The sequence below is a fragment of the Lissotriton helveticus genome, chromosome 1_1 (assembly GCF_964261635.1).
Source record: "Lissotriton helveticus chromosome 1_1, aLisHel1.1, whole genome shotgun sequence".
Lineage (NCBI taxonomy): Eukaryota > Metazoa > Chordata > Amphibia > Caudata > Salamandridae > Lissotriton > Lissotriton helveticus.
In genome coordinates, this window is record NC_136057.1 from 503493943 (window position 1) to 503510630 (window position 16688).

Below are 16688 nucleotides of genomic sequence, written 5' to 3' on the forward strand. Positions count from 1 at the left end.
CCATAACAACCAAAAGTGTACTGGCAAGGTGAGTGAATTAACGGCGCAGTGACACAAATGATTATGAGACAACGTGAGGCGGCGCAAAGTGAAGGGATAATCCATGTAACCATCGTTCTGATGATGACCTCCAATCACAGAGGTTGAAACGCCGTCGACCCAGCAACGCCAATTGCGGCTTGATATTGGTCACTTTGCAAATAATTAAACTTTTGTACCTAATTGTAAATAGTGTATATTGACCTTCACTGATTATCCCTTCACTTTGCGCCGCCTCACGTTGTCTCAATCACTTGTGTCACTGCGCCGTTTATTCACTCACCTTGCCAGTACACTTTTGGTTGTTATGGTTACTGCAATTTATTTGTGTCAGTGTGCTTCTATATGCAAATAATTAACTTTTTTGAACTATACCTTGGTCTCCCTTACTCCTTTTTTCCCTTGTGCTATGCGATTTATTCACGTTTTTATTTGTCTGTTCATGTGATATTCCTGTTGCGACACTGTATTTTGGATATAACTACGTAATCGTGGCAACCAAACAAAGCATTTTAATTTAAAAATGTGGTCCTTGTGACCCCCTGCCTCGTGACCTACAAGGTCGAAGGGGGTCAAGCTACCCCTACCCTTAAACATGTTATTTCATTTTTTATTTTCAGGACACAGGGACTGAGTCCTCGTGTCTTGTAATGGCAGCAACAACATTTCACTTTGTGCTGCGGTCAGCCAATCAGGTTGTGAGCTCCTGTGGTCCACGCAGGAGCTTTTCGCTACCACAGAAGGGAAGTGGCAGGGACCCCCTCAGCCAATCAGATTACTCTAGTATTTAAAGTTGCGGGACTAACGCACACCCAATCGTCCAGCTATCTATACATTTTGAACCTTAATTCCTTAAAAACTATTGAACGGATTGACATCGAGTCACAAAAAAAGCATACTTTCTGGGTAAAGGTCTAGCTTTCAACCAAATCTGGTGTAACTAGGTCCTAACTATAACTACACAATGGTAACCACCGCCGTTAGATCACAAACTTGCATTTTTCATACTCATTTAGCCAAAATGTAAATGAAAACATCACTGTATGAGGAATAGCTTGTGATGTAAAATATTTAAATATAGTGAAGCATTTACAAATGCAGGATGTAGAGATTATTATTCAATGCTTCAAATGCTGGTATGAGTTTTATTATAGTATGTTGGTCCCAAAGGAGTACTGAATTATTTACAGATGCTTGAGTGGAATTAAGTGACTGGAATCTAATTAATGTTTAAGACTTTATTGCCCAGAGTTTTTTTAACCTAATTTTGGAGTTATGAATGAATACTTTACAATAATTTGATGGAGCCCCTTAGATTTTGTAACCTTAATTTCAGGTCTAATTTTCAAATGAGATAATGTTTTCACACTAGTGTTTTGCAACAGAAAGTACTCATAGCTTTCGAAGAAGCTAAACATTTCAATAATTTCACGCACTACCTGAAAAGGAAAGGCTTGTATTGTATAGTTTGAGGTATTTTATGATACAGTATAGGCAAAACTATATTATTAGACTGTACATAGTGACTTTTCCCTTAATATATCATCTTCCTCATTAAAAACTCTAGGTATTTAAGACAGCTCATCATCAAATACTTGTTGTGTGCAAAATACATGAAAAAAACAGATGAGTACACATGTCTGGCACTTAGTCCAATAAAAAAATCATTTTGAGTTCAACAAGAATTCACCATACATCAACTAGAAAACAGCAGGCATTCTTCATTCTTTCATAAGCAGGCGGATACAAAATTGTAATACAGGTCTGATAGTTCTGTTAAAAGTTTAAACAAACTCGATGACATATTCCGGGTATATTTGATTGGCATCAAAAATGACAAATATCTTCGGATTGTAAATAGAGTCCACACAACTGTCATACAAATTGACAATGCTGCCATCTTTGGAAGGAGGCCGTAGATAATTAGGATGTCCCACAGCAGATTCTCCAACTAGTACTCTTGCAAGGAACATGGTTTTCCACCACTTGGAGACGCAGCTTTGTTCTTGTGTCACCCCATGTACTTTTAAGGCATCTCCATTTTTTTCACGGTCTACACAGTAAGGGCTAGAATGCATGGCATTTGTTGCAAAATACGTCCCTTGAAAAGAAAGAAACTCTGTTATTCATAAATCATATTAAAGATTTCAGACAGTTAAATGGAATACAAATCTGTGAAATATTTTTTACATAAGCACGTTTATTAAAGCCTTCAATATACAAATGTCAGGCCAATGTATACAGATATCCTGCTCTTAATTTATTTTCAATAAACAATTTTTGAATTAAAGAGTATTAGGGAGCTTTACAAGGAAACCTTTGGATGACAATGAAACAGGCAGGATAACAGTGACACAGTAGGAGCGTTTTTTAGAGCACAACAGGAAACATGCACAGTAATTAGGTAAACATGGGTTGCACAATGAGCAGTTTCTAGACGAGGTGAACTGGAAGAGGTAAGATTTCAAGTGTTTCCCTATTTGTGAGCAGGATAAGTTGTAATACGAAGAGACCGAGTTCCAAGTAAAAATCTTTAAGTGGCTACCAAACAAAACTAGGAAGACAGTCACCCAAGCCATCAACACCCGCAGATTAGACTACACAAAACTCAGAAAAAGACTATAGTCTGTCAAGAACACAGCAGCCAGACCATCCCTCAGCTGAAAAAACCCCACTGGTTCCCAATAAGCATGCACAGTTCAAGCTTCTCACATACATATACAAAGCACAGCACAACACAGGGCCAGCCTACCCGAACAGCCACAAACATTTCCACCAACCCTCCACTCAGTGGAACTCTCAGTACCACACAACCAATACATACATAAAAGCAGGTCAGGAGGTGGCACCTTCTCATACATCACTCCTAAAGTGTGTAACGACTTCCCAAACAAAATCAGAGCCTCCTCCTCTCCTATTGTCTTCTGCAAGGAGCTGAAGACCAGGCTCTTCGAGTAATCACCTTGAGGCTAACCTCACACACCTGTGAAGTTCAAGGATACCCTCACTGTGTGACAGTAAGCTATATACATACACAGAACATAACATTTTGCAGCACCAGAGATAGAGAGTTTCTGTGCAATATATTTTAATTCGAGGCACTTCAAGCTTAGGGGATTTGAGCTCCTGAGTTCTATTAAGCCACCCAAAATCGTGAAGAGTGTGGTAAAATGTGTAGATTTATTCAAATGTAAGTTTTTATATATGAAATATCAAGAGGTTAACTTAATTCTTATTGGCAAAAGCAGGTAAAGCAGATCTCCTGCAACTAGCTTAAGTGAGTTGAGAGCGTGGGGCACCCGCTAAAGCTGCATCAGATGTTTTACATTTTTTTGATTGGATGAATAGCTTTGCAAACGTAACTACCCGGTTGATGCAAAGTCTAACCGCCAGTCACTGTCGAGGGATTTCCTTGACATTAAGGATGAATCCCTTTTGGAAGGGTATTGGGACCTTATTACGAAGCCACACAATCGCAAACTTTACCATCAGTTTAGGGTAGGTACATTACCCATACGATGGTTTACTAGCAAATGGAATCCTGCTAGTAGCGATAAGCGCGCATTCTGCCAAGATCAAATTGAGAATATTGATCACTTTTTATTTGTATGCACTGTTTATCACCAACCAAGGAGCACCTGGTTAAAACCAGTATGTCTGCCCATGGGAACTAGATCGGTACAAAAGGGGGTGGTGATGGAAGGAGCATCTGAACCAATCAAACACTCACACCCAGTCAAAAGATCTGGGTTTGATCCATCACCGTTCTTTAGCCCACTCTGCCACCCCAGTTCAGACATGGCTATATGCAAATCAGTCTGACCCTGTGCCTCATGGGAACAGTCCAGCCCGAACTGCCAAGCCATGCCTTCCCTGGACCGGAAACAAGCTTCCGAGGACCGGTTTCTGGCATTCCAGCCGTCTTCAGCCCGGCTTGCTTGAATCCAGTGGCAAAGTGAGCAAGGGACTCACGTCTGAGCATACCCTGCCACACTTATGGCGGCCAAAGCGGTACAAAAGGGGGTGGTGATGGACGGAGCATCTGAACCAATCAAACACTCACACCCAGTCAAAAGATCTGGGTTTGATCCATCACCGTTCTTTAGCCCACTCTGCCACCCCAGTTCAGACATGGCTATATGCAAATCAGTCTGACCCTGTGCCTCATGGGAACAGTCCAGCCCGAACTGCCAAGCCATGCCTTCCCTGGACCGGAAACAAGTTTCCGAGGACCGGTTTCTGGCATTACAGCCGTCTTCAGCCCGGCTTGCTTGAATCCAGTGGCAAAGTGAGCAAGGGACTCACGTCTGAGCATACCCTGCCACACTTATGGTGGCCAAAGCGGTACAAAAGGGAGTGGTGATGGACGGAGCATCTGAACCAATCAAACACTCACACCCAGTCAAAAGATCTGGGTTTGATCCATCACCGTTCTTTAGCCCACTCTGCCACCCCAGTTCAGACATGGCTATATGCGGTAAGGTAGACAGTGGCAGTGTCTCCCAACCCCGCTTGGCGCCAGGTAAACAGTTGCAGAGCAGAAGACTCTGCTGGCTTTGTTGATCTCTCCTGAATAGCTCTATGTCTTTGTTACGCTAATTTTAAAAATTGACGACGAATTTTTAAACTTCACCTTTGTGTTACGCTAATTTTAAAAATTGACTACGAATTTTTAAACTTCACCTTTGTGTCACCTATGTGTTAGAATTGACTAATAATTTTAATACACGTATCCACTGACGAATATTTTCGGAGTTGCCAGGGTCTTTCAGGCTCGTTTAGGAAGTATCTGCTCAGTGTTGCAGCCTGCCCGCCCCGGTCCGACTCGGTATCCAATACCGTTGAGCGGAGGGCGGGACAGGCAAGAGCCAGAGAGACACGCCCAGGCACTTCCTGAGAGGTTGAGTCGAGCGGTTAGCGCTCTAGCCTTTTAGCACACAGGGCTATTTAGGCTGCGAGGAGGCAAGGCTGATTGCGGTAAGGTAGACAGTGGCAGTGTCTCCCAACCCCGCTTGGCGCCAGGTAAACAGTTGCAGAGCAGAAGACTCTGCTGGCTTTGTTGATCTCTTCTGAATAGCTCTATGTCTTTGTTACGCTAATTTTAAAAATTGACGACAAATTTTTAAACTTCACCTTTGTGTTACGCTAATTTTAAAAATTTACTACGAATTTTTAAACTTCACCTTTGTGTCACCTATGTGTTAGAATTGACTAGTAATTTTAATACACGTATCCACTGACGAATATTTTCGGAGTTGCCAGGGTCTTTCAGGCTCGTTTAGGAAGTCTCTGCTCAGTGTTGCAGCCTGCCCGCCCCGGTCCGACTCGGTATCCAATACCGTTGACCGGAGGGCGGGACAGGCAAGAGCCAGAGAGACACGCCCAGGCACTTCCTGAGAGGTTGAGTCGAGCGGTTAGCGCTCTAGCCTTTTAGCACATAGGGCTATTTAGCCACTCGTCGGCTCTAGCGCGCAGCGGTTGCGCGCAGGGGGGGCGCCTAAGACGAGCCAAAGACCAGCCCGTCTGCGCCAGTCCGCGACAGGACGGGACCAGGGGCCAAGGGGGAATCCATGCACAATGTCCACACTTCTCTCCCCTCCAGGATAACTTACTCTGCACAGGCACTTCGAATCTTACAAGTAAGCCCAAGAAAAGTGTGTGGTAAATATAACAACAACGCATTGGAGGGTCCTTTCTCATGTAATCATTGCAGAGCTCAATTTACCACTTGTTGCCAGGTAGCCTGCGTTGAGAGAAATGTTATAGCCTTCACTTCCTTCCCCAAAATTAGGGAACATAGTACCCATACCCCCACTCTTATTAGAAGGAAAAACATCCTTTGCAATATAAGGTCATTACCCAAACACACAGCTGAAGTCTGGGACCTTATTTCTTCCAACGAGCCAGATCGAATCGTTTTCTTACCTGTCGGAGTAGTTTTGCAGCTTGAAGATCTTTCTGGATTCACTATGCTGTGCATTATTCTGCGGTCTTGTGGTTGGGTCCGGATTCGTAATCTTTTCTTTGTTTTTTTTTTTTTTTGTAGCCCAGGTGGGCGTCGGCGTCACACCTCCTGGGTGTATTTCCGGTGACGTCGGCATGCTTCATGCGGAAGCTCCCACTCTTGGGCACCATCTTCGGGTTCTTTTTTTCCGTGTTTCTTTCTTTTCCGAAGTAATGGCAATGTTCTATTTAGGTGATATTTTACCGCTTTATACTCTTAAAGTCCTTTCTCTTTTAACCACCTCTTCTCTCTCCAGCCTCATCTTTCTGGCGGAGGTGGGTGGGTTCGCTAGTGAATCCAGAAAGATCTTCAAGCTGCAAAACTACACCGACAGATAAGAAAACTATTCGTTTTGCAGCGTGAATCTTTCTGGATTCACTATGCTGTGCATAGATTTTGTAGCGGTTTTTCATCTCTGTGGTGGCTGGGTTGAAGATGAGCGTTGGTTATTGAATATGTGCTGGAGCACCTTTTGTCCAACTTGTGCTTCCTTGTTCATCTGTATGACCACACAGTAGTGCTTCGTGAACGTGTGCACCGAAGCCCATGTTGCCGCCAGGCATATGTCCTCTATGGGTGTGTTAGCCAGGAAGGCTATTGTAGCACCCTTTTTCCTAGTGGAGTGGGCACGTGTCCCCTCTGCTAGCTCTTGTCCTGCACGTTTGTGGCAGAGTTGAATTGTCTGTGCGATCCACCGTGCAATAGTCTTTTTGGTTACTGCCTTTCCCATAAAACTGTTTGCGAATGACACGAAGAACTGTTTTGATTTCCTGTGTCCCTTCGTCCTCTCAATGTAGTGCATGACTGCCCTTCTGGCGTCCAGGGTGTGCAGAGCCCGCTCTGCGCTATTTGTTGGTTTTTGGAAAAAACTCGGTATCTGTATAGACTGGTTCATGTGGAATTTGGATACCACCTTCGGCATGAAGTGTGGGTCAGTCCTCATCACAACCCTATCATTGTGTATTTGTATGTAGGGTTCTTGTAGCGTTAGCGCCTGAAGTTCGCTTACTCTTCGTAAGGACGTTATTGCAACCAGGAAAGCTGTTTTCATAGTTAGCATCTTTAGGGAGGCCCTGTGAAGTGGTTCAAAGGGTTCCTTCATGAGTTCCGTTAGAACTATGTTTAAGTTCCATGCAGGTGGCGGCACCCGCTTGGGTGGTGCGATCCTTTTCGCTCCTTCTAGGAATCTTTTCACCACCTGTGATGTGAAGAAACTCCTGCACGTTTCTCCCCTTGTGTAGGCGACTATCGCTGCCAAGTGAACTCTTAACGAGGATGAGCTAAGGTTCTTTTCCAGCAAGTGTGTCAGGTACTTTAGCACTGTGGAATCCTTCTTCATTTTATTGTGAAGTCTTTCTTTCCTGCACCAAATTGTGAATCTTTTCCATTTCGCAACGTAGCACTTCCGAGTGCTGGGCCTCCGTGCCTCCCGAAGGACCCTCAGGGTGCTTTCTGGTAATCTCAAATGTGCAAACTCTATGTCCTCAGGAGCCACGCTACTAGGCTCAGGCTCTCTGGTTCTGGGTGTAGCACCTCTCCGTCCTGCATGGAGAGTAGGTCTTTCCTCTTGCCGAATCTGTGGGGTGCACACTGTGTCATCTCCATGATCTGCGAGTACCATGTCTGCCTGGCCCACTGTGGCGCGACCAGTATCAGGGTCATGTTGCTCGCTCTGCACTTGCTCAGCACTCTGTGCATCAGTGGTATCGGGGGAAAGGCGTAAGCAAATGTCCCGGACCAATCTATCCATAGGGCATTCCCCAGTGACCCCTCCTCGGGCTGTCTGGATGCGAAGTTTTGGCATTTTGCATTCCGGCGTGTGGCAAACAGGTCCACTGATGGTGTTCCCCATCTGTCGAACAGCCACCTTGTCTCCTGAGCATTGAGCTCCCACTCGTGGGATGCCGATGTCTGTCTGCTGAGCCAATCTGCCTGTATGTTGTCCTTCCCTGGTAGGTGTATGGCTAGCAGGTCTATTTTGAGAGGGATGGCCCATCTCCATATCTCCTGCGCCAGCGTTGAGAGCGGGGCAGACTGTGTGCCCCCCTGTTTGTTGATGTAGAACATCGCGGTGGTGTTGTCTGTCTGTAGCAGCACCTTGTGTTTGTACAGTCTTGTTTGGAAAGCTTTCAGTGCAAGGAAGATTGTCTTCAATTCTAGGTAATTGATGTGCCTTGTCGCATCTGTTGGCGTCCACAGTCCCCTCACCTTGAGCTCCTCCATGTGAGCGCCCCATCCCTTCAGGGATGCGTCTGTGGTGATGGTCACTGTTGGCGTTGGGGGTGTTAGAGGCTTTCCCCTTGTTATGTTCTCCATGGTCCACCATGTCATCTCCTTCTGCACTGCGTGCGTCACAACCACTAGATCCTCCCAAGTGCCTGTAGCTTGTGACCATTGTTCCTGTAGCCATTCCTGAATGGGTTTCATGTGGAGACGTACATTGGGTACCAGGTGGATGCATGATGCCATCATCCCCATGATCTTGCTCGCAGTCCTCACTGTCCGAGCTTGTCCCTTCCGGTAGAGGCGAGTTTCCTTCACCAGCGCCCTCGCCCTCTTCTTGCTGGGGAACACCTTGCCCTGTAAGGTGTTGATCTGTGCTCCCAGGAAGATCTTCACTTGTTCCGGCTCCATTGATGATTTCTTCCAATGGATGGAGAACCCCAGGCTTATGAGCGTGCTCGTCACTGTATGTGCGTGCTGCTTGCATTTCTGGTATGAATTTGCTTTGACCAACCAGTCGTCGAGGTAAGGGTATACGTGTATTCCTTGCCTTCGTAGGTGCGCTGCGACTGCAGCGAGGCACTTTGTGAAGACCCTTGGTGCCGATATTAGCCCTAAGGCTAGTGTCGTGAACTGGTAGTGGCTTTCTCCGATGGTGAACCTGAGCATATGCTTGTGCTTTCTGTTCATTGGGATGTGCAGGTAGGCGTCTTTGAGGTCTATTGTGACCATGAAGTCCCCGATCTGCAATTGCAGGAGCACCTCTTGCAGGGAGGTCATTTTGAATTTTTGCGTTCTTATGAATTTGTTCAGGAACCTTAGGTCCAGAATGGGTCTCATTGTCTCGTCTACCTTTGGCACCAGGAAGTACGTTGAGTATATTCCTGTGTTTCTTTCCTTGAAGGGTACCCGTTCTATGGCCTGCTTCCGCAGGAGTTCCTTTGCCTCTTCCTGAAGACACTCTAGCTGTTTGCTTGCTAGTTGTTTTCTCCTGGTTTTCTGCTTATTGGCCTCCCCTCCAACTCTATGCAGTAACCGAATTGGATGATGTTGAGGATCCATTTGTCTGATGTGATTTTTCTCCATTCCTGGAGGTAAAATCTTAACCTTCCTCCCACTGGTGTTATGTGGTCGTAGATGTCTAGCTTGTCTTGATCCCTCTGTACGCACTGCCCCTGGGATCCTTTCTGTGTGAGGGCACACGGAGTTTTTTGAAGTCACTTAGAGGTGCGCTGTTGTCCCCCCCTTCTATTCTGGCCATGTCCATTTCCTCTCCCTCGAAAGGACTGGCCTCTTTGTTGGTATTGCCAGGACTGCTTCTGCTGACCCTGCTGGGCCTGCGAGTCTGTCTGGTGCGTTTGTTGGAAAGCCTGGTGTGATGCACCTGGCTGGTTTCCACCTCTCCCGCCAGGCCTCCGTGACCGGGTGCCCCTTTTGTTGCCTCTGAACTGCAATGCTCCCATGGACCTTGCTGTTTCATTATCTTTCTTCAGTTGGCTGAGCTTCTCATCCACTGATGTTCCGAAAAGCGTGTCGCCGTTGAACAGTGTGTTCAGAATGCTGTGTTGCACCTCTGGTTTGAAACCTGAGATCCTCCACCATGCGTGTCTTCTTTCAGTGACACCTATCATAATGAGCCTGCTGGAGGTGTCTGCTCCATCCAGGGCCGTCTTAAGGCAAGAATTTGCCGCGTTCTTCCCTTCTTCAACCAGTTTTTCGGCCTTCTGCCTGGCCTCCTGGGGCAGGTCCTTCACCAACTGCCCCAGCTCCTCCATGATCTGGTACATGTGTCTGTTTATCAGGGCGTTGGAGTTCGCCATGCGCCAGTGGGTCGCGGCATTCCGTTCGATCCTTCGGCCCACCAGATCCATCCTTTTGCTCTCCTTATCCGGTGGTGGTCCAGAGGTAGTGGGTACGTTAGCCCTTTTCCTTGCTGTGGCCGTGATAATGGAGTCTGCGGAGACCATCCCCTGAATGTAGGATGGGTCTTTTGAGGAATGTTTGTATTTTTTCTCTGTTCTGGGAGTTACTGCCTTGCATGTTGCGGGCTCCCTGAATGCTTCCTTCCCCTGGGCCAAGACGCTGTCGAGCATTGGCAGGTACTGGCTCCTAGTTTGTGTTGGGAGCAATGTCTCCAGAAGGAAGTCTGCTTTCTGCTTCTCTTCATCGAGCTTCAGCTTGAATGCCGCTGCGGCGGACCTTATCACCGAATTGTAGGCCCCGAGGTCGTCCGGCGGCGAGGGCCTCGAGGGGTACGTGTCGACCGCCTCCTCCGGGCTGTCGGTCTCGACATCCATGTAATCCACCTCCTGTAGGTCAGAGGGGGCCGACTCTGCATCCGTCCTGGTCGTCGACCACCTCGACGTCCGGGTCTTGTTCTTGTTCTTCGGTGACCTCGTCTTCCTCCTCGACCACCTCCACCACCGGTGGCTTGGTCTTGTGAGGGATCGTGAAAGCTTTCATCTTTGCGTCGAATTCTTTCTTCCGCTGCACGATATTTTCCATTTCGGCTTCAAGGCGCCTTCTCTTTTTCTCCATCTCGGCCGCGTGTTCCGCGTCGCATGGTTCGGCCGCTCTTTTCGGCGGCTGGCTCGGCGTCGTGCTTTTCGGTGCCGAAGTTTTCGACGTCGAACCGAATTTCAGGTCCCTTGTCGGCGTCGGTAGTTTAGGGTCCTTGTCCCTCGGCGTCGATCGATCCTTTTCGGGGACGATTTTCGACGACTTCTGCTGTTCAACAGCTCTCGGCGCCGGGGACTCCTTCTCAGAGGATCCGCTGGGCATGTGAGTACTCGCGGACGCCTGGTGCTTTGGCGTCGGCGCTTTCGAGGCCTTGCCCTCGTTTTTTCGAGACTCAAAGTCTCTCGGGTTCTTGGGGGCCGGAGAGTCTCCTACCTTATCAGAAGTCTTCGTGTAATCGGTCTCTACGACCGTGTAGCTGTCGTCTTCGGCGGCAGCGTTGTCCTCTTCCTCGGAAGACATCCCCAGGTTGTGGAGGGACGGAGTCGGGGCCTTCACCTGCAGGGTGGCGTGCGCTACCCTCTGTCTCTCTCTCACACGAAGGGTCTTCGGGGTGAAGGCGGAGCAGGCGTTGCAGTCCTCGCTTTCGTGATTCACCGGTAGACAAAGGTTGCATACCGGGCGCTGGTCCTTCTGCGCGTACTTGTGGTGGCAGTTACGGCAGAACTTGAACGGCGTGTTGTCCATCATCGATCGCTCAGGGCCTCCCTGGTAGCGTGTTCGTCGACGGTCGTCGAGGAACTCGATGAATTCGCCTCTTCCTTTGCTGACTCCTCGTCGATGAAGTTTTTTGGAGTCTTCTGATGACCTTCCTTGGTGATTTCTGTCTTTTCTTCTCTTCTTTCTCCAAAAATGTCTGGAGCCTAAACGGGAACGATCCAGACCCGACTGCGGAAAAAAAGAATCTGAAGATGGCGCCCAAGAGTGGGAGCTTCCGCAGGAAGCATGCCGACGTCACCGGAAATACACCCAGGAGGTGTGACGCCGACGCCCACCTGGGCTACAAAAAAAAAACAAAGAAAAGACTACGAATCCGGACCCAACCACAAGACCGCGGAATAATGCACAGCATAGTGAATCCAGAAAGATTCACGCTGCAAAACTGTGTTTTTTCACCGAAACTTGGCTCAAACCCCACTCGACACCTGCTATTGCTTTAGCAATTCCAACTGGCTATAAAATTAATTCGACTTGACCGCCCTACGAAAATAGGAGGAGGGATTGCGATTATTCATAAACAGGAAATTATCTGTACCACAGTAGCAGAACTAAGCACTACTGACATCGAACTACTCATTTTTAAAATTTCCCTCTCCCCCAAACAAACCAGAATGGGTGCTCTAGTGTACCGCCCTCCAGGACCCAGCACGAACTTCTCAAATATCCTACTTGAGAATCTTGCACCTTATGTTGATAATGACAGAGACTTTCTACTAGTTGGAGATTTCAACATACACAGTGAACAGAAAGACTGTAAAGAAGCACAATCTATTCTAAACGATCTCTCTCTACTAGGGCTAACACAACGAAATATAGGCCCAACACACCAGGCTGGGCACACCCTAGACTTAATATTAGCCAATTTCCCTAGTCACCTGCTCTCTCCCTATTCAAGTCAGCTGGACTGACCATTTCATCATTGAGTTTGACACCCCCTATCCTAAACCTACTCCTATAGGGCCAATTTCTCTTCCTAGTGAACGACGTCAATGGCATAAAGTCAATGAAACTATATTTTTAGAAAAATTCATTAAACCCTCTTTTTCCATGTCGGAAAACATTGAAAATGCTCTTAATACATTTGAAAGAGCCTCAAAGACTGTCATAGACATCATAGCCCCACAGAAAAAATGTAGACCTCGGCCGGCAAATAAACAAGAAATATGGTTTTCTGACAACCTCAGGACATTAAAACAAACAGCTAGGAAGTTAGAGAAAAAATGGAGAATATCCCACCTAGAAATCGACAGAAGTCTTTATTGGGACTCGTTAACCATCTATCACAAAGCTATCCGTACTGCACGAAAAACCCATATAACATCCTTGATTACAGCTGCAAATAATTCCCCCAGAGTTCTGTACCAAGTAATACAATCTTTCGTCAAACCGACAGCTTGTGAAAGTTCTGACACTTCGTCACAAAAGCTTTGTGATGAGATATCTCAATTCTTCTCAAATAAAATAGACTCTATCTACGAGAAGATAATCCACTCTAACAACACCATGACCAGCGATGCAGGTCTTGCCTTTCAGGAAACACAGCATAATCAAAATTCTCACGCATTAGAGATCTTTCCCCCTATCACTTCAAAGGAGCTGTCAACACTCACCATTCAGATTAAAAGTGGCAGCCCTGATGACATAATTCCAGCCAGACTTATGCCTATTTTACTGAAAGCACTAGGTCCTACTATTGAATAACTTGTTAATTTGTCACTTAGCACAGGCTCTGTTCCGAGACAATGGAAACTAGCGCTAGTTAGGCCTATTAGGAAAAATACTGCAATTCCGTGGACCGAATTAGCAAACCTCAGGCCCATTTTCCTGCTTCCATTTTTGGGGAAGCTTACAGAGAAATATGTAAATCATCACTTATCCAACTATGTTGAAACCACCGGCGGCCTAGACTATTCTCAATCTGGTTTTAGGCCGAAACACAGTACAGAGTCCACCCTCCTGTCTGTTACTGATGATTTACACATGTTCCAGGACAAGGGCCACTCGGTGATCCTAGTGCTACTAGACCTGTCGGCAGCGTTCGACACCGTGTCACATAACATCCTTGTTGACCGGTTGTCGAACGTAGGAGTTAAGAACAGAGCCCTTGACTGGCTAAGGAGTTTTCTAACCGATCGCACCCAGACTGTCACCATGGGTGCTGATCGATCAGCGGAGGTGGAGATTTCTAAAGGGGTGCCACAGGGCTCTTGTCTGAGCCCAACACTTTTTAACATCTATGTGGCACCCCTGGCAAGAGTGATGCGCAAATTTGGTTTCATCCCCGTGTCATACGCGGATGACACGCAGCTCCTCTTCCCTTTTAAAACTCTCACCGCTGAATTAAAGAACTCCTTCTCTGCAGGCATGAAGGCCGTTGCACAGTGGATGTCTACCAACTATCTACAGTGCAACGTCAGTAAGACTGAAATTATGCTATTCGGAGAGGCCAAACTTCTGTGGACCCCGGATTGGTGGCCTTCTGATCTTGGTATGGTCCCAGTACCCAAACAGGTCGTGAAAAACCTGGGGATCCGCCTCGATCAGGATCTGTCACTAAAACAACACAGCAACTTCGTTGCAGGCGCATGCTTTCATGTCATTAGCATGTTGCGGAAAGTTTTTCCTCTATTGCCAGACTCCTTCAGAAAGACCCTAGTGCAAGCCCTTGTTTTGAGCCGTATTGATTACTGCAATGGGCTACTTCTCTCTGCTAACGAGGGCGTGTTGGCTAGACTCCAGGTAGTCCAGAACACGGCGGCTCGCCTAGTTATGAATGCCCCTCCAAGAACAGCATCCAAACCTCTCTTAAACCAACTTCATTGGCTCTCCATACTAACAAAGGGCAAAATTCAAAATATGCTGTATCATTCACAAGAGCTTAAATGGACAGGGCCCTACCTACCAGAGGCAGAAATTCACTCCCTACATCCCTTCCAGACTGCTTAGATCTAGCACATGCCATCTACTGGTAGTGCCTCGTGCCAATAAAGCTAGGCACGGAGGTAAGGCACTATCTGTAGTAGGACCCACATTGTGGAACCGACTCGCCCTGACTCTTAGAAAGTGTACGGTACATCTCAAATTTAGGAAACTCCTTAAAACCTCGCTGTTTAAAAATGAGATATAACTCCAGCCCCACTTACTCCCCTGTGTCTGTAAACTGGCCCAAAACGCAGAGATACTACAGATGGAGTCGATTCCAGCGCTATACAAACTCGCAAATAAATAAATAAATCAGTCTGACCCTGTGCCTCATGGGAACAGTCCAGCCCGAACTGCTCACTTTGCCAATGGATTCAAGCAAGCCGGGCTGAAGACGGCTGGAATGCCAGAAACCGGTCCTCGGAAGCTTGTTTCCGGTCCAGGGAAGACATGGCTTGGCAGTTCGGGCTGGACTGTTCCCATGAGGCACAGGGTCAGACTGATTTGCATATAGCCATGTCTGAACTGGGGTGGCAGAGTGGGCTAAAGAACGGTGATGGATTAAACCCTGATCTTTAGACTGGGTGTGAGTGTTTGATTGATTCAGATGCTCCGTCCATCACCACCCCCTTTTGTACCGCTTTTGGCCGCCATAAGTGTGGCAGGGTATGCTCAGACGTGAGTCCCTTGCTCACTTTGCCACTGGATTCAAGCAAGCCGGGCTGAAGACGGCTGGAATGCCAGAAACCGGTCCTCGGAAGCTTGTTTCAACTCCAGGGAAGACATGGCTTGGCAGTTCGGGCTGGACTGTTCCCATGAGGCACAGGGTCAGACTGATTTGCATATAGCCATGTATGAACTGGGGTGGCAGAGAGGGCTAAAGAACGGTGATGGATTAAACCCTGATCTTTTGACTGGGTGTGAGTGTTTGATTGATTCAGATGCTCCGTCCATCACCACCCCCTTTTGTACCGCATGAAGGAGAATATTGAAATCTGATACTTCCCACCTCGCTGTAATTGGAGTAGCAAAGTTCTTGAGTTGGGCGTGGGTCCTAGGCAATAAGTACGGAGGGGGGGGCAAAGTAGCTATGTAAAGATCTAAGTTGGACCCTTGAAGTCAGGGAAAGGAGTTGGTAATACTTTATATTTGGAGAGTATACACCCCTTGCAAAAGTAACAGATGTATTAAGTCTCTATGCTGGTTTATCCATTTAAGATGAATGAAGAAGGGTTCTGCACTCGTGTTTTTTATCCAATTTTGAACGTTTAAAACGATAAGTGTGCAGTACCAGATTAGTGCCTGCCCACTGGTAACCTAACAATGTATATGGCCCAGTGCTGTGAATCACTGGGACTCTAGTACGCACTACACAAGTTATAGTATTCCTTTATACCATTTTGTTTATTTCATCATGTCATATTGCCAAATTTATTGTATTTTTCCAATATTCTTCATCGATATTATTTATAAAACAATACAATGCTTTTCACAATAGCATGAAATTATGCATAACGCAACAATTCTCAAAACACAGGTTTACAAACAAAACAAAAAATTAAAGGGACAACCCAATGCATTTCGGGGCATAATTGCCCCTTCGTCGGGGGTCTGAAAAAGGGGAAGATACAAACAAGGAGAGTATTAATCATACAAGCTGAACAATATTGAATCTTTTGTGTCATCAAGATTTACTTATCAACGCTTACCTAAGTCCTAAGAAGTAACGTGTATCCTGTGTCTACTTTGTGTAAATATTTAAAGCAGTTATCTGTGAAAAAACCAAAAGGTGTATGAACTTGTCAAGTTCCATAAGCAGTGCCGACCTGTTTAATATCAAATATCTAAGCAACTTCACAAAAAATGATGCTTTACCTGCGAGGACGTTTTTAGCAGCAATTCTACATTGTGAGAAACAAAAAATAATAAAGAAAACCCGGTTGGCCACATGTATACAGACGAAATAAGAAATGCATACACGCTTTTTACAATGAAAGAAAATCCGAAGCTCACCTGCGTGTTCATTGTAAAAAGCGTGTATGCATTTCTTATTTGGTTGGTTTCTCGCTTTGTTGGTTTATCCATTTAATCCATTTTTAGAATTGGTTTTAAAATGTACATATATATGTATTTATTTATTAATTGTTGCTGATGTGGTTTAGTCATATGTTTTAGATTTCTGGAAATGATTGTGTATTTTAAAGTGAATTAAATTTGTATTAATTTGGATATTTACTGTCTTTTATGTAGAATCGCAATAAAG

General features: G+C 46.2%; 1 protein-coding gene across 5 annotated transcripts in view; it reads right to left on the reverse strand.

Moving 5' to 3' along the window:
• Window positions 1–1479: 1479 nt before the first annotated feature.
• The window catches only part of PARP11 (poly(ADP-ribose) polymerase family member 11), a 307432-nt gene continuing 292223 nt past the window's right edge, over window positions 1480–16688 (reverse strand). For all 5 annotated transcript variants that reach the window (XM_078673954.1, XM_078673956.1, XM_078673958.1 and 2 more), the window contains one exon: window positions 1480–2140. In XM_078673954.1, the coding sequence (XP_078530080.1) occupies window positions 1824–2140 (317 nt within the window). In that variant the 3' untranslated portion in view covers window positions 1480–1823. The remainder of the gene's footprint in view (window positions 2141–16688) is intronic.